Genomic DNA, 18,817 nt, shown 5'->3' with positions numbered 1-18,817 from the left:
GGCACTTGAGGAGGGGAGAGTGAAATTTGATAATCTAATTATAATATTAGATTTGAAAAGAAAAAGTAAAGAAAATTTGAGGGGGGGGGGGGAAATAAATTTATATTTTTTTTGGGGGGGGGGGAGGTTCCTCCCCCTATTTTTATTTTTAGTTTAAAAAGTTTTGGCGGAGTGTAATTTTTTTCTAGGGGGGATTTTTCTTAGGAGGTTGGTGGTACCCTCCCCCAAAATAGTTATAAACCTGCCCAGAACCTATGAGAAGCTACCCTGTTAAGGAGAACCCGATCGGTTCAGCGGTTAGCGAGATACTTCGGTACAAACACACAGACACACATCCTGTTACTTGAGGAGGAGACAGTCGAATTTAATAATTCAATTTCTTAGTTTTAATTTTAAAAGAAAAAGTAAAAAAAAATTTGGGGAGGGCGAAAAAATTTTTTTTTTTTAGATGCCCCTCCCTCATTTTTAATTTTAGTTAAAAAAATAAAATAACGTGTTTTTTTTTTTTTTGGGGGGGGGGGGGGGTGATTTTTCATTTTTTGGGGGGGTTGAGGGTGTCCCACCCCCCAAGAAAATAGTTATAAACCTTCCCAAGACTTATGAGAAGCTACCCTGTTAAAGAGAACCCAATCGGTTCAGCCGTTTAGCATGAACCTTCGGTACAAACATACAAACACACAAATTTCCTGTTACTTTATTATAAGGATAATTAGAAAATCAAAATAGAAATGAATCATTCGTAACTCAAATATTTCATAATAATAACTCTGAAATTATAATTCATATTGACTTTGTTTGCCTATTTTTAAAGAATCTTAGTAAATTAATGTTTAAAGAAATTACTATCTATGTAAATTCTCTGTAATCTTTTTTTCAGCATGGCTTCGAGACTGATCAATATCCGCTGGATTAGAACCGGTTTATGCCTTACTGAAAAATCATGTATCATATCGTATTATAACCAGTTTTCTACGAATATTAAAATGTAAAAACATATAATTATCGCTGTTTATAATACGCTCCGATAAATAACTATTCTGTCCCATTCTACATTCCATGAATAGCAGCCACAGAGAAAACAAACTCGAGGCACCCAAACTTGATAACACTTCCATGGTGAAGTAAAGCACTTCCTTCACATCCTCCTTCCATACTATGGCTGTCCTGTTGCCAGGGATTAAGTGATGAGTAACCAGGAGTTAACTTTGAGATTTATAAGCAGTGCTTTTTTTACAACAATACAAGAAGGGAGGTAACATTGAACTGAAAATTATATTGATACTTAAGGTTTTGAACATGTTTCTTATTCGCTAGCTTAAAAACTTTAAATCTTTATTGGGTTGTACCAACGAACTAGCAGTATCCAAACTTTTCAACTAATAATAATGATTTCAAACGGGGATAATTTTATTTATCATTATTGTAGGACTAGGTATACATAATTTATCCCTTAAAATTCCCGAAGCAAGGGTATCTGTCTAGTGTCTATGCGCTATTACAGCAAGGTGAAAAAGTCCAATTTTCAAACAATTTTTTGGGCTTACTTGACAAGAAGGAAAATTATTTTAATCATAGCAACTAAAATGTTAATGTTTAAAAAGTAAGACAGTTTATTCAAGCTTGAGATGTAAGAAAGGATTAGCATCAAAATGTTTCCCAGAAGGGAAGAAATGAATATTTAGACGAATTCAAGGTTTATGCATCACTTAATCCTGCCTGATCCTCCCCCTCTCTCTCCGCATCCCCCTGTTGCTGGGTAGGGTAGAGGGGGGCACAGTAGCAAGGGGTCTGAGCACTGCCGGGGGCAGCCATTACAGGTCCTCCACTTTCAGGGACTTTGGTGTTCTTGTACCTAAAGAGTACATATTAAAAAAAACGCCTAAAATACAAAATAGAAGTAAACTGAAGGATTTCAAAACTTTCTTAATTCCCATTTGAAGTTGTTTCATTTGACTGCAAAAATTTCTTTAAATGAACATGATTTGTGTTTATGTTTAGGGAAAATCACATTAAGTTTTTTAATAAATCTTAATTACCCTACCTCATAGTGATGACTGCAGTATCAAGACTGTACAAACATTCATCTACTTGTGTTCCAAATGGGCTGTAGTTGATGAGCTCATATTGACCTGAGAGCTCGTCATAGAACAGGGTGGCATGCCTTGCTGATAGGTTGTTGCAGTGTCCAAAGTCCCTAAGTATGACAAAAAAAGATAAAGAAGGTGTATCAACTTTTTTGCTTTTTATTTAAGATAGCTAGCCGGTTCTTTTAGTAAGTAGTAGATGTAAAATTTTTCATAGAATTCAGATATGCAATGGTTTTTTTGTAGACCTCTTATTTTTGAAGTAATTTAAGTTTTAAAAAAAAAATAATTAAGTCGGTTTTAAGGTACTAAAACGCAACAAAATAAAAGAAGAAAATGGCCAGTATAAACAAAAATAGTAAGATCTTTAATTTGACACCTTACTTTTAAAATTCTGTTGAGTAATTATTGAAAAAATCAATTTTTTTAATCTCGGTTTAATAAAAACTTTAAACCTAAATATTTTATCAAACAGACATAAAAAATATGGGTTCATATATACCTTTAGAATCAGAAAAATATTATGAATCCATTCTAAGCGAAATTGAAAAAGTTTTAAAAAATTGTAATAAAAAATAAAAAAAATAAAAAGTTTATTTTAAGAATTGTAACTACTAAACTAGCCAATCACAAATCGCGAAAATTGACGAATCGCGAAGCTTAACCTATAAAGTTAACCAATAGAATTGCCGAAAAAAAAGGAGAACGTTCATACAATATATACAATAGATACTACAATAAATATAGTGATATTACAGAACATGTAAAGAATGAAAAATTATGAACAAATATGCATCAGTCTGTTTATAAACTTCAAAACAATGCAATTAAAAATACATTATTGTTTCTTGTTTTTAAAAAATATCTGCTACATTGCATTGTCTTTTGTTTAGGTTTTGTTCAGGTTTTATTCAAGCTAATTTCAAAGTTTTGATTAATCCAAGGTTAACAAAATAGATTTTTCAAATAATTACTTAACAGAATTTTAAAAGTAAGGTGTCAAATTAAAGATCTTACTATTTTTGTTCATACTGGCCATTTTCTTCTTTTATTTTGTTGCGTTTTAGTACCTTAAAACCGACTTAATTATTTTTTTTTTAAACTTAAATTACTTCAAAAATAAGAGGTCTACAAAAAAACCGATTGCATATCTGAATTCTATGAAAAATTTTACATCTACTACTTACTAAAAGAACCGGCTAGCTATCTTAAATAAAAAGCAAAAAAATTTATACACCTTCTTTAGAAATTCTCCTTCTCTAATTAAAATAAAAAATATAGGACAATTAAATATTCATACTTTTCCAAGTAATATTGATTTCTGCAGCTTTCCACCCTCCATACTTTATAATTTCTACTATTGAACAAGAATTAACTAGTGTAGGAAAAGTATTTCGAATATATTACCTCAAATTAAGATGAATATCAGGCCCAGTTCCAATGTCTAAAGTTCTGTACTGCATGTAGTATGGTTGTACTCGGGACCCAACAGGAGTTAGCGAAGCCCGTGATCGTACATTTGATTGCAGCAATGTTGTTCTAAATTAAAATATGATTTTTTTATTAGAAATATTGACTTATAATAGGTACTTTGAAAGTAGGACAAGTACATTGATATAAAAATAAAATAAAATTTAAAACATTCAACGGGAGTTATCGACCTAATAGAAATAATAATTATAACCTGCTTGGAAGTAGTTTGTTGATCTGTTTAGCGGCCAGATATTTTAATACTATTGGGTCAAGATTGTCCACTTCTGAAAAGTATTAATATTTCAAATTTTGGTTGCAGTTTTTGGTTTATTTATTTTAGTATTTTAATGATTTTAAAAAAAATTCTTGATAAAAATATTTAAATATTAAACACGATGATTTATTATACAGATAAGAGTTTATGGCTTAGCTACCAAATTTTTTTTTTGAATACCTGAATGTGTTATTAGATAATCTTGTAGCTGTTCTAACAACTGATGTTCCGCAGCTACCTTACCAGAGTAACTTATTCCTAACAAAAAAAATTGGTGAAAGTAATAATAGCTTTTAATAGCATCGTATTAAAGACAGCTTTTCCGCAGATATTAAAATGAAAGTATAAGATTAAAACCAGTATGGATGAGAACCGGTTCTAATCCAGCGGATATTAATCGGTTTCGAAGCCATACTGGAAATTATATCTTTTAATGATTTAATCATATTTAGGGAGTTACAAACAATTAATTACTGTAAATTCCAGAAAGCTAAATTCTTTAACAGGCTATTTACCTGACACGGTTGAGCTGTTGGGAGACCTTGCGCCTGTAGGCAGATCCTCAAACCTATCCTGAGATGGTAACCTTTCATTACATTCCAGACTTGTATCCAGGTCTAAATATAAATAATATTTGTGGATTATGGATTAATACCTTTATCAAGTTCTGAAACATTTTTTAACTTTGTTGTTTTAATATCTAATATACTACTAACCTCTACTGTTTGTCTGTTCGCCTGATCTTCCAAGTTTGTGACGCAGCAATTCTGTCTGCAAGGACACCAGCGACGAGACCCATTCCAATTCTTCCTGAATTATTATAAAATTAAGTATGTGGAAGGTTGACTTAATGACGTCTTTCTCAATTAAAATTACCATTCTTGCAATTCTTTGAGTAAACACATGTGTTGAAAGCTACCTACGTCGATTTCAATAAAAAAATATTACCAAACAAAATCAAACGTCTTTAAATATTAACTGTGAGTTAAAATCTCTCCTAGACAATAATAAAGTAGTAAACATGTTAGCAGTGTAAGGCAAAAAAAAGTAAAAGTAGTTCAAAACTAAATAGAACTACATAATCAATTCAGTTTATGCCTATTCGTTTGCATTGTTGCCCAAGATTTAAGTCTACACGCCTGCTGATAGTCAATATTATTAGTCGTACCTGAGAATATGCATCCTTGATGGTAGGTTTAGGCTTCCAGCTTTCTTGGCTGTCTGCGGATACCAAAGAGTCCATGGATTGATCCAGGCTGGAACTGTCAAACAGGCTGACTGGTTTGGGTTTACAGTCAATTTGTACATCTGAAGATTGCTCTACAAAAAGATTATGTTTTTTTTCTTCTCAATTATTTTCATTTTTATTTTTATTTATCTAATTTAATTCTTGATCTTACACTTATTTAAAGTTAGTTTTGGGCATATCATTAATTTTCGGTCTCATTTTATAAATAAATAATATACTTAATTATGATAATTATGACAATTTATTAATTACAATTCTCACTGCGAATTTTAAAAGAAAAAAAGTTGACCCTTAAAATTCCACCTTGAAGTGATACTTTTCTAATAGTTTATAGTCCACTAAGTCGTAAGCAGTAAAAATTAAAATCCATTAAGTCCCTTCTAACGAGATATTGGCAACTTTTTGCACACATTTTTGCAAACGGCAATTATTTCCTTTATTTGGAGTTTTGGTTAATAACATTTTCATAAAAGTTTTCAGTAATAATCATTTAAGATCCATTGTTGAGAAGAAATGACTGAAAAAGTGTGTTTCCATGCAAAATAAGCTTAAAATCTAATGATTTTAAAAATTAGCGATTTAATAGTAAAAAAAAAATATTTTTAACTTTTTGATAGCCTGAATATGTTTAATTTAGTTTTTTTTTTATATAATCTATTCTTTAAAAAGACAGGCATATTCTTTCAGATTTGAAAAAAATTTAAAAAATTAAAAATTGGAATTAATCCAAATTAATCTATAGCCTTTAAAAAATACTTTTGATATTTTTAACCTATATAATCAATAAAATCAATGGAAAATAAAATATTTTTATAAAACAAACTTTTGGAAAAGGTTTAAGATAACTTCATAAAAGTAGCATTTAAGTAGAATATTTTTCTTGTCTTTTAAAAAAATGCAAATTAAACATAGTTAACGACTATTTAATTAGCAAGAATGGTAATAAAATATTTCAATAACTGCTTAAACCTTTTTGTGGCCATGTTATTTACTTAAACAGAAAATCTATTTTGTCAGAATTATAAAAATAATGAAGTATTTTTAAAAAAGCTTGCAAAATAAACGTAATTTTATCAAACTTCCTCACAGTTTATAGAGGGTATTGTTGTAAAATGTTAATTATCAAAATAAAATCTTCAATTTACAACGTTTAAAACACCTAAAAGTAAATTCTAAGCAAAATTAGATTTATTTCCTAGATTTAGAGTAGCTGCACTACCTAAAAAAACATCTAGTATTAAAACCAATCAGCTGATCAAATTGCTATAGACATTATTTGTTGGGTTGTTATTAACTGAAACATTTATTTTCTTTTTAATTCTAAAACGATGCTTGCCATGCTAAAAACGCTACGCCCCCAGCAATCATTATGGGCACTAGAATTTAATCCCCTCTATTTTTTAATTTAAGTTTTACAAAAAAAAAACAAGGACCACATCTGTTCAGCGGATAACGAGTTCCTTTGCTAGAGACAGATATACATACATCCCGTTATTTCCATATAAGGACTAGCGGCTACGTACCCTTAAATCCTCTAGGGACACTTGGGGATAGGAAGGGGAGGGAGGGGGGGGGGGGGGTGGAGAGTCGCAACTACACTTAAGATCATAGTTTTTCAAAAATTTTAGAGGGTTATTTTTTGTTAGGAGCAATTTTTATATTGTGGAGGTACCCTTTCCCAAAATAGTTATAAACATGGCCAGGACATATGTATATAAAGCTTTAATGTAAAGAAAAACCATATCTGGTAGCAGTTAGCGAGATCCTTTGAGAAAAATAGATAAATAGACATCATGTTACTGTTATATAAGGATAAAAATCAAAGACACCCAAGCTTTTTTGGGATTCAAATTTAAAAAAGAGTTATGCGACAGGTTTGTGGGTAAAATGATGCACGGAGTATCAAAATGCAGTTTCACACTAACTTAAAACTTATATTGTGGGATCAGAACAAAAATTTTAGTATTATTTTTTTATGAACATTCTTCTTATTAATATTTTTGACAAACTGAATTTGTGATATATTTTTATTCATGAAAGTACCCCCTTGCAAAAATTTCAGAACAAACTAACATGCTTAAATTTATTGGGTTATACTTTGATCATTGTCAAAATAAAACATTTATGACAACAACCATTAGTAGCAAAGTACAAAAAATCTTGTAATGGTCAAATGCACAAAGTGATAGCAGATGTTAAGTTTTCTTAACAAATACAAATGAGAGGAGAGAATATGTAATATGTCTTTTGAAGCATGACCAACAGACAGACAAAAAGGCATTGTGAAGAATAAATGTCAAAAGAATCTTCACTGAATATTTCAGTTGTCTCCAATAAGACCTAAGAAAATTACATTTTCCCCTTAGTGTTACGGACTAACTAACACACAGAAAAAGTGAATTATAGAGTAGCTTCACCACTAAAGATTTGATTCTGAATAGTATTAGCTCAAACACCCTTTCACTCCTAAACAAAGCAGCTTCACATTGCTGAAATCTAATATGAATTATCATAAACATTAACAGTCCTTTTAAAGAAGATTGTAATTATAGAGTAGCAGCACTTAACTACTTAACTATAATTAAAGAAGAAAGTTATTTGTAGATACAAATTTATTTAAATATGCTCTGATGAAAATTCAATTGTAGCTCTCAGTAGAAAATAAGATATTAATAAAAAAAAAAATAAAGGCAGCCGTTAGTAATATTTAAGTAAAAAAGGACCTAAAAACAAAGGTTGTTAAATAAAAGGATGAAGAAAGCGAAAATTTACTTTGAATCACTTATAGTCGGAAATTTATTATCAAACAGGGGACATACACAGAAATTTTAAGACCTCTAGCTCTAATAGTGGCTCAGATAATAGGGGAGGGGGCGTCGAACACCACCCTCCTCACCCCCGACCGATAAAGATGCGGCAAGGGGCTCGACTGTTAAGAATTAAGTAAATTATACAATATGACATTTAGTCAAATTTCAAACAAATATTTTTTCATTAATTCATTTATAAAAATCAATATTATAAATATGAACTCACAAAGAGACGTTGTATGTTATCATAATACATTTAGTCTGCTATGTAAAACAAAACAAATTTTTTTCTTCTTTCATTGCACAGTTATGGAATCTCGACCACAAAGAATTTTTTATCCAATCTTGACAAGTGAGGTATTTTTGGAAAGAGGAATATACATAGAAAACGCCTATGTAAATTAGAAAATCCGCAGAAATCATATTTGCAAGTTATTTGCAAAGATCTGCAATGTTAATTTGCAATATTAATTTCATGCCTTAAATGACAGATTTAGACAAAAATCTTTTTATGAAATGTGTTTATCTATAAGTTTAGAACATATTTAAGGCAAAAAAAATTTCTTTAGTGTTACTTTTTTAACCTTATATATGAAAAAAGCAGTTTCTCACATTTTATGATAAAAATAAGGTATAGGAACAAAAAATATGTTTTTTCTTGATGTAAACACGATAATTGGCATAAAATCTATCATCCTAAATGTAAAAATCAGATATAGACTCCTTTTTAGAGCAAATATAGTGCAAAAAGTAACCAAGACATTTTTGCAAAGTATGAAAATCTAAAGAAAATAGTTCTTTTTGATTTTGATATACATATCAGATAAATGTATATAAAATTAGTGATCAAAAACTATAAAACAAGTTATAACTTTTTTCAACCCTTTCATTGATTAAAATGCACTTTTAGGTTTACTCATTACCAAAGTTGCACATAAAAACTCTTTTTATTAAGTTATTAAACAAAATAAATTCAAATCGACAATTAGGCGTTTTTTATAATACAGTAGACCATATTGTAGTTGGTTTTTTGGCATTTATTTTGTTTAATTACTACATAAAAAGAGTTTTTATGCACTACTTCGGTAATTCTCAAACCTAAAAGTGCAATTTAATCAATGACAGTGTTAAAAAAATTATAACATGTTTTATAGTTTTTGATCACTAATTTTAAATACATTTATCTGATATGTATATCAAAAGCAAAAAGAACTATTTTCTTTAGATTTTCATACTTTGCAAAAATGTCTTGGTTACTTTTTGCACTATATTGACTCTAAAAAGGAGTCTATATCTGATTTTTACAATTAGGATGATATATTTTATGCCAATTATTGTGTTTACATCAAGAAAAAACACATTTTTTTGTTCCTATACCTTTTTTTATCATAAAATGTGAGAAACTACTTTTTTCATATATAAGGTAAAAAAAGTAACACTAAAGAAATTTTTTTTGCCTTAAGTATGTTCTAAACTTATAGATAAACACATTTCATTTAAAGATTTTTGTCTAAATCTGTCATTTAAGGCATGAAATTAATTTTGCAAATTAACATTGCAGATTTTTGCAAATAACTTGCAAATATGATTTCTGCGGATTTTCTAATTTACATAGGCGTTTTCTATGTATATTCCTCTTTCCAAAAATACCTCACTTGTCAAGATTGGATAAAAAATTCTTTGTGGTCGAGATTCCATAACTGTGATTGCAGGGATGATTCTGGTACAAAAAAAAACAAAAAAAAACAAATTATTTTTAATTTAATTTGATATTACCGTACAATATTTTTTTATATACATAATTTAAGAAATATATTCATAACATCTTCACCTGTCATAAAGACGACATATAAAATCAACATCCTGATAAGGATATTAAAGTTTATGTTAAAAATTTTCAAATTCATTTTATGCTTAAGAAGGAACGAGAAGGAATTGAATCTCAACATTAACTTGTTATTTTGCTTGTATATTTATCATATTTGTTTACAGTTTATTGGTAAAGTTTGGTAATACTTTATTTCGAGTCTATCATGCAGTGTTCTACAGATGGCCGCAAAAAAATATTGAAAGTTTAATTACCCTGTGTTGTAGAGTTTTCTTCTTGTGGTTCCAAAGTTTTAGCCTCGGAATCTTCAGATTCAGAATCTGTAGATTTGTCCTGAAAAAAAATCAGAAAGTCAACAAAGATGTTTTTGTCAACAAGCAGCGTTGCTTAAAAAAAACTTGATTATACTATGTGGACTTTCAAGGGTGATTAATAACCTAAACTCAGGGTCCAATAAGAATAGTACATCTTGCACGCTACTCAAATCCATCTATTTTAGGCATTTATCCCCATATTTGGATGGTTATAATGAGTGTGCCTTGAACACATCATCTCTCTTTACAAGTACGTATGAATAATTACCATAGGAAGAGATTGAGATGGTAAGTCCTCCATGCTAACAACATCTTCTGATACACTGTTTGTATCCTCTTTAGGACCAAGTTCTACTTCTTCCAGCATTTTCTGGGAGGTATCAGTCTCAGTCTAGTGTTGCCCATTTTTTATTTGTTAAGCTATAATGTTTTGTTTACTAAAACAATATGAGGAAGGTAAAATTGGATCAATCGATAGGATCATGACAATAAATTGCAAAATAAATATTATTAACATTGTTTTTTTTTAGATATCTACAAAATATCAATCTTTTTGCTTTTCACAAGAAATTAAAAATATACAATTCCTGAGTTTTAGAATCATCATCTTTTTGATACGTAGGTGTTTCACTGTCAAAAGATTCTTGAGATGTAGTTTCTTCATCCATATTATCTATTCAAACGTTGTATGATTTTCTAGCGCTAAGTTTTTGTTTTTATAATACAAGATCTAAAATCGAATTATATAAAACTAAACACATGATATATTTTTTTCCTTTTGAAATATCAAAAACCTGATATTCGTTAAGTTTATTATTGTATTTTAGACTGTATGAAAGCGTTTGATTTATTAAGTGGTAAGAAGCACGGACCATTAAGGTTGACAACAAGCAAACGATAGGTTATTTGTCATAATATTTAAGTGAATGCTAGAAAATCACCATCTTTGTCAGTGTTTGTTCTTGTTAAAGGTAAATCAATTTCTTCTTGAGCAATTTCGTCCTCTCCATCTCCAAATGAGGACACTAAAATAATTAGGTATCAATAATTTACTTTTTTTGTGAATAAATGAATAGGGTAAAAGGTTGACAAGGATTAGGTAAATGTAAATAACTAATCGAAATATGTTCTAAATCTGAGCTATATTTGTGGTTAGCATCTTTCAACACTAGAATTCTATATCTTTCCATATAAACATCAAGGCTAAGTGGGTTTAAAGAACCTAGGGTTTAAAACAAAAAACATAACCATATCGGATCTACTGCAGTTCACGGTAAAATATTGCTGGTAACGAATATTGCCAAAAATCTATGAATTTTAAAGGCTGCTAGCTGCCAAACGGCTAAACGTACAGATCATACCCGCACACCATTTTGAGCGGTATAAGAAGGCCTACAAATAATCTGAAATAGCCAAGATCCAATGATGCACAGGGAAAGCTTCACTGAAGAAAAAACGCGTAAAATAGGCCTTTTTGGCGCATTTCTCTGCACTGCGAGATAATTATGCATTTTTGATTTATGGCTATTCCAGATTATTTGTAGGCCTTCTTATGCTGCTTGAAAAAGTGTGCGGGCATGATCTGTACGTTTAGCCGTTTGGCAGCCTTTAAAATTCATAGATTTTTGGCAATATTCGTTACCAGCAATATTTTACCGTGAACTGCAGTAGATCCACCATATCTGTTGCAGAAAATTTAATTACAATGAAAAAACTTACTTGTAACATCTTTATCTACTTCTGCCCTTTTGAGGTTTAGAGTTTGAGATCTGACATGTGTAGGATCCATCCATCTGTGATATCCAGGTCCAGGTAGCAGGCTGACTGGACGTCTGTACTGCATCTTTACATATTCAGGTACCTGCAAACACAGAGCTGTTGAAAATAATGTGATGTCGTTTCATTTTAATAATTCTATATAACTAACAAAACTGAGACTTTAAAGGAAACAAAGTTAAAACACAAGGGATACGTTATAACCAGGGCTGTAAAGAAAATTGGACTATAAATTATACTCGTCCTAAAAGAATTAATTACAAGATTTCTCATTGGCTTAGAAAACTGATAAGGTGTACTTATCGTCCATTGTCTTATTTTATTTTCCTAGATATCACTGATTCCATGCCAGTAACAATTTGTTGTTTTAAATAATGTAACATCAAGTTCAGTGTCAAAAATTTTTACCTTTACTCTTTTTCTGGAAGCAACTGTTGTAGCCTTCATACTACATGTTCTTTTTAGCCTAAAATATCAATATGATAAATAAGTAGGGGTACCTATAGAACTTATAGATATTAAGTGAGAGTAATCAATAAAAAAACAAATACTATTTAGAGCATAAAATTTTAAATAATAAAATAAAACTTTGTTTTTTACCTTGAGCATTTTTTCATGAATTGTGTTTTAACAATGTGGGTATCTATGGGCTGGGTGGCAAATCTAAAAAAATATGGATATCATTGAATACCTAAATGCCAAATAAATGCATCAGACCATCAAATGCTTTTAAAATGGAAAATTAAAAAAAAAAATTTCAACATATCAATAAGGCTCTACCTACTTAGGTATACCATTTCAATATAAAATAAGTAAGGTTTTTATGTAAAAGATTTTTGATGATTAAAAAAAGCGTTTCAGATGAGCTTTGTAAAAGTCTTTGGTTGGTTCTAAGGTATTAATCAAGAAACAATTAAAAATGAACAAAAGCTTACTTTTCCCAAAGATGTATACGTTCAGTAATTCTGTTAGTGGACAGTTTTGTGTCCAGTAATGATTCTACGTGGTTGGGACACATCCACACATCACTTGGGACCTACCAAACAAAATAACAATTACTCTAAGCAATAAATTTAGTACTTTTAAATTTAGAAGTTTTATTAATATTATATTTCTTGGCTTTAGCATTTTTTCGGTTTATTGCAGCTGTTGAATAAAATCAGACACATATTAATTGCAATTAATCTTTTTTACTTCTCTGGACTGCCTAAATAGATAATTTAAAGAAGATGAAACTACCCATAGATCTAAAGGGATAAGACAATGATCGATAAAATTTATGTCCATTCCTAATGATGATATAGAAAACCCTATCTGTAGATAACGTATATGTATCTGGAAAACGTTTGGACACTTAAATTAATGAACCTCCCAATCAAAATTCATTAGAAGTCCCCAAAGTTGTTAATGCAACGAATGAGAAAATATTATTATAAAACTTTAAGGACTAGTTAAATGAACAGCCCATTGTCCCCTCCCTCCATGAAGCATACTTCTGCTAAAGGTGGATCCAAGCAGTCCATATGAAAGTGGCAAGGACAGAAATCACACTGCACCAAGGGTCCTACACGACTTGACTTCACACAAACATAGCATAGTGACACCTTACAATCTGCTTCTTCACTTCTTTGAGATCTTAATGGGATAATAAAAGCATTATCAGCTGGGTTATTAACAGCATTAATTTTTGATTGGACAAAATAAACTGAAAATACAATATATTCCTAAATGATAAGACAATGAAAGTTTGCCTACTTTCAAAAAAGTTCAACTGTATAAAACAAGTTCACGAAATCTAAAAAAATTAAACTGTTACAAAAATACTACCTAGGTAATACGAAGTACGTTTACATCATAAATGAGTGATTTATAAACATGCAGTTGTGCATATCCCAGTTACAGATTAGCTTTGCTCCTGACAATACTTATAACTGTTCTTAAGGATGACCTTTCTTAGTTATTCTGCAAAACTTTGGGGACCAATATCATTTTCAGTCTATGCCCCCCTTGTCTCCCTAACTACCTTTGTTTTTGTTCTGCAGTTGACCATTTCCAGGCGTAGGGGAACTTCTCAGGCACATGGATGTTTTTAGGTAACTGGAATTCTTCAGCATTCTGAAAGATAAATAAATTACATTTTAATAATGTATAATAAAGGCAGTATAATTGTCTTTTTACAACAATTCTTAAGAAGGTTTTCATTTTTTTCATGAGGGGGAAGCTCACGTATCAGGAGAAATTAACCTTAGATGGCGTATAGACCTCTCCATCTCTCTATATAATAAAATAATTCAAAATACATATGTACTATATAAAATATTATATGTAAAGAAATTTTAGCATGGTGTGGAAAAGCTTTTGTTTTATAAAATTAGGTACCACTAGTTATAAATCCACCAATTGATATTTCCCTGTACCCATAAATTTTTAAATGTTTAGGTAAGTATTTTACCTGTGTATTTGCAGCATCCAAGAGAATTTGGAACAAGTTGCTTGTCTGTTTTGGCTTCATTTTCAAATGGTCTTGGTAGATATCCAAATACGTTCGTCGCCTATAAAAACATTCATTTTTAGTCAAATATGTAGAACAAAATTCTCAAAGTTTTTATCTGCATGACCTTTGTCAAGAGTTACTCTAGAATAGAACCCGACATCTCCCCCTTTATTTTACAAGAAAATACTTGGATTATGCAAAACAGCTATATCTAAGTTTTACTTAGCGATTTTATTGAAAAGTTAAATTTAACAGTATACCTAATCATTATAAAAAAATATTAAGTAGGTACCTAGGTAATGTTATATTTGTAAACTTTTAACATAAACTTACTTTGCTTTTTTAGGAGATTTTGTGGGAGTTTTGGGATTTTGTTGAGCAACAACTGGTTCTAATAGGTCAGATTCACTAAATTCTTCCTCTGTGCTATTATCATTGTATTTTGCTTGCTTTAATAATCTAAAAATATAATCATAATTAGACTTAATTCTTTACAGCTTATTTTATCTTATTTTAACCCTTGCATAACATCAGCATTTTTTATGAACTAAACCTCTTCAAATTTTATATTCAATATTGATGAAGGCAAGAGACACTAGACAAACATGTCCTCAAGTTTAATTATTATGTTTTCTCATAAGTTGGATTAAAACTTATGGGATATTCATTAAATCTAGGTTAGTTTGTACGTACATACTAGCATTTTTCAAACTTTTGGGGTGTGCATCAATTTATCATCCATTGTCTTATCTCTTCAGATCACTGTTCATATTATGTATATTTTATTAAACCTAAAAATTTACTAAACCCTGATTTTCAATACAAAAAAAATTGTTACATTTCAAAATCAAAATTTGTACCTACTGTTCATTAACTTCGTATATTTTGTACCTGGTTGCCCTGGTAGGTCTGTTGCTTTCAACATCATTTTCTTTCTTTTTCTTCGGCTTCCACTCGTTGTCTTTTGCCTATAAAAATACATTTCTTTCATTCAGGGTTGTCGAATTGGGCACTTTTTTTGATATTGGGCGGCCCATTGCCCAAAAGGGTTTTGGGCGCCCAAAAGTGGTTTTGGGCAAATGTCGTAAAAAGCATATAAAAAGGATATAAAATACCTAGCCTAAAACCATACCTAGACTTATTATTAGAAATAAAATAGCCTAAAACCATCTCAGGACCTATAAAAGCTCCACTGAAAAGGAGAACAATATCAGTTCAGCAGTTAGCGAAATCCTTCTCTAGCTACAAAAAAGCTTACTAATCTATATAGTTAACTAGCGGCTACGGCCTCTAGGGGCACTTGAGGAGGGGAGAGTCAAATTTGATAATCCAATTATTGTATTAGATTTGAAAAAAAAGTAGAAAAAAAAGTAGAAAAAAATTGGGGGGGGGGGGAATAATTTTTTTTTTTGGGTGGGCTGTGGGTTTCCTCCCCCCATTTTTATTTTTAGTTTAAAAAATTTAAAAAAGGTTTTGGGGGAGTGTAATTTTTTTCTAGGGGCGATTTCTCTTAGGAGGGTGGTGGTACCCTCCCCCAAAATAGTTATAAACCTTTCAAGAACCTATGAGAAGCTACCCTGTTAAGGAGAACCCGATCGGTTCAGCGGTTAGCGAGATCCTTCGGTACAAACACACACATAGACACACATCCTGTTACTTTAGTCATCCAAAAAATAGGCCCGCCCCCCCCCTCTTTTTTAACCCCCTCCCCTTTTTCTCTCGCCCTAAAAGGGGGGTGCCCAAAAGGACCTTATATTGGGCGGCCCAAAACCGCCCGCCCAAAACTGCCCGCCCAAAAGCGCCCGCCCAAAACTGCCCGCCCAAAAGCGCCCGCCCAAAATGACAACCCTGCTTTCATTATTATTTAAAAAAATTGAATTGTCATATACCTTATTATCAAAATTAAAAAAAAAAAGGAAAAGCCTAGGTAATAGATAGGTATGAAGAGTCAAAAAAAGAAAGAAACATATATACATCAGTTTTAAATTAAAGATTGTCTTTTATATTCCAATGTGATACATCATTGAATGTATTAAAAACCCTTTTAAATAATGCGATTTTTCTTGGTTATCATCCTTAAACTTACCCAAGACCAATAAAAAGATTCCCTGTAAAGAAGATCCATAGATATCGATTATAGAGATCTTTTGTTAAAAAGGCTATCTTACCTTTACAATCTTATCTTTATCAGTTTTATTTTTATCCAGTTTGGCCAACCTTTCCATATCAGTTAGTTCTCTTTCTCGTTGTTTTGGTGGAGAGCTTACACTACTTGACAACAGCTTTTTCTGGAAAAAAATAATCATTTACTAGGTAGATATAATAAAATAAAATAAAGAAAATACCAGAGATGCGGAGCCGGCATATTTAGCTTGAGCCGTTATTTTCGTTAAATAATATTCACGATATTGAGGAAAATAAAAAGAAACCTGGTTTGGTTTCGAGGCAAAGCATTTGATACAAATCCAGTCTCCTTCAGGAATATCTTTGTCTTCTAATGGTGGGTCATGACACTAAAATCATTCAAAATTAATATTAATATACAATTACATCCTATTACATTATGTATTACATGACTACTTACTAGGCCCAAACACTAGAAACAATAGCTACACACACACACACATTAAGTAGTATTTTTTTTTGTCTGTAGCTTAAGATTTCAATAACTATTGAACTGATTGAGCTCTTCTTTTAAGTAAGCTTCAGATAGGTCCCAATGTGGTTTTCTTCCCTCTGCTTACCACTTTGAATACAGAGCCCCTAGATGCTTAAACTATAAGCTAAAGAAATATAAATACCTGTAAATGGAAAGAAGCTGGACAGCTGTCACAACAAATAAGAGCGCCGCCTTCTCTACAACTGTCGCAGTTGTCATGATTATGGCCGCGTCCAGGACGTTTGAAATAGGGGTGCAATTCTGCTTCCCTGCCAAAAGAATAATAAAAATACGTATCATAAATAGAAATATATTGTGAAAGCAATTCTTAAGATCATAGATATAGGTAAAACAAATTAAAAATAAGCATTAAACATTAAGAACTTTCATCCAAAACAAAGTAACAAGTTAAATCGATCTATCCAGAGCATGGAGATAGAATTATCTTATATACTTTTAAGTGTTAAGTTTTAATTTAGAACGGAGATTATCAAACTCAAGAAAGTTTTGTTAAGGTTGGTTTAAAGAAGATTGAACCTTACTTTTAGCAGGTTTCATAATCTTACCGTTCAGTAGCATAACCTCCTGGCGGTTCAAACAGCTTAAGCATCTGATCCATAACAGATCCAGATGCCAATGTGGCCGGGTCCAAGACAGTGCTGCCAGCTGTCACAGAACCACTGGCTGCTGGTTCACTCCCGCCTCCTCCGACCCCGGACATATTTTTCTGATTTTTATTTAGATTTTCTGAAATAAGTGACTTACATTATATGATTATTTTTTAATATCTATCAATTTTTTAACAATCTAATGTTTTCGAATATTAAAATAGGTAATTAATCAGCTAAACAACACTTAAATGAAGTAATAACCTGAACTAAACAAAATATGTATTATTTCATCAGTATAATTATTAAAATACAATTTCATAAATTACAATATTTCATACAAAAATTGAGTAATTATTTATCACAGTTTGTAACAAATAAACTGGAATGAAAATGTAAATTTTTTACTAAATCATATAAAATACAAATCAAATTATAAAAATGCAAATATATGTAGGTAGTTCTAATATATTTGAAACAATTGTTAACACATACATAAATCTTTGGAAGACAAATCATTAATGATAATACAAAACAAAAGTTTGAACAAGTAAGATAAAAATTAAAGTTGTAAAAAAATGGATTAGATAGGTATGAAGTGAGTTGAAAATTACTAGGTAGGTACAAGAGAAATCTAAAAAATTTCTCCTCTAAAAAATTCTAATTTATAATTTTGGAATTTTAACATTTTTTAACTTTGTCTTTTCTACCTATTGATTTCAATACTATTTTATATTAGTTATCACATCAGATATCATCCAGGACAATTCTATAGCCAAACAAATCTTCTAAATTCACAGATATAATTAAATAAAATTTATTTAGTTAAAAAGTCTCCCTTATTTATTTTTGTATTTCAACTTTTTCCTATTAGTGACAGTTTAAACTTTAATTTTTAAGTAAATTTGTTTCTCTATATTTCCCACTCATTCTAAACTGATTCTAAACTTTATGCGGCCACATCAAAGAAGCTGTCCAGCAGGGCTGATACTTGTGCAGGTGTGTACTTGATGTACTTATCCACGTTCTTTGAGAAGGACACGTTCACGTACTTGTCATAGAAACTGCTGTACTTTGGTAAGATGTACTCCTAGAAATAAAAAAAAACATACAAATGTTTAGGTAAATATAAAGAAGCATGTCTGTCTGTTTGTCTATCCTTTAAAGGGAACCTAAACTTAGGCCATGGCTATGTTTATTTCCTTCTTGAATTTCTTATATTTTGAAACTCATATACATTTTTTTTCA

At 30.6% G+C, this 18,817-nt stretch overlaps 2 protein-coding genes across 3 annotated transcripts in view; both read right to left on the bottom strand.

Annotated features, from left to right (window-relative positions):
• Positions 1-1,035: 1,035 nt before the first annotated feature.
• Positions 1,036-17,739, bottom strand: LOC145311730 (PHD finger protein 12). Of its 2 annotated transcripts, none has more exons than XM_080150700.1 (26): positions 17,528-17,739; positions 17,104-17,230; positions 16,732-16,815; positions 16,471-16,590; positions 15,194-15,270; positions 14,636-14,761; positions 14,261-14,360; positions 13,832-13,923; positions 13,302-13,443; positions 12,744-12,844; positions 12,409-12,471; positions 12,217-12,274; positions 11,752-11,893; positions 10,974-11,057; positions 10,622-10,705; positions 10,301-10,425; positions 9,973-10,051; positions 5,000-5,151; positions 4,548-4,641; positions 4,347-4,448; positions 4,012-4,089; positions 3,769-3,841; positions 3,492-3,623; positions 2,042-2,194; positions 1,717-1,852; positions 1,036-1,164 (listed from the first exon to the last, which is right to left on the bottom strand). In XM_080150700.1, the coding sequence occupies exons 1-26, from the start codon at positions 17,680-17,682 to the stop codon at positions 1,048-1,050; spliced, it is 2,796 nt and encodes a 931-aa protein (XP_080006826.1). In that variant the 5' UTR covers positions 17,683-17,739; the 3' UTR covers positions 1,036-1,047. The 2 variants fall into 2 exon arrangements, with proteins under 2 accessions (XP_080006826.1, XP_080006827.1); XM_080150701.1 differs by having other exon boundaries at positions 10,622-10,707; positions 10,979-11,057.
• Exo70 (exocyst complex component 7) overlaps positions 17,693-18,817 on the bottom strand; it is a 43,684-nt gene continuing 42,559 nt past the window's right edge. The window contains exon 21 of the mRNA XM_080150702.1: positions 17,693-18,659. Coding sequence (XP_080006828.1) covers positions 18,519-18,659 — 141 coding nt within the window. The 3' untranslated portion in view covers positions 17,693-18,518. The remainder of the gene's footprint in view (positions 18,660-18,817) is intronic.

This window comes from Acartia tonsa, chromosome 2 (assembly GCF_053477335.1).
Source record: "Acartia tonsa isolate MP-2025a chromosome 2, ASM5347733v1, whole genome shotgun sequence".
Classification (NCBI taxonomy): Eukaryota; Metazoa; Arthropoda; class Copepoda; order Calanoida; family Acartiidae; genus Acartia; species Acartia tonsa.
The sequence above is the reverse complement of the archived record's forward strand: the minus strand, read 5'-3'. Positions and strand labels throughout refer to the sequence as shown.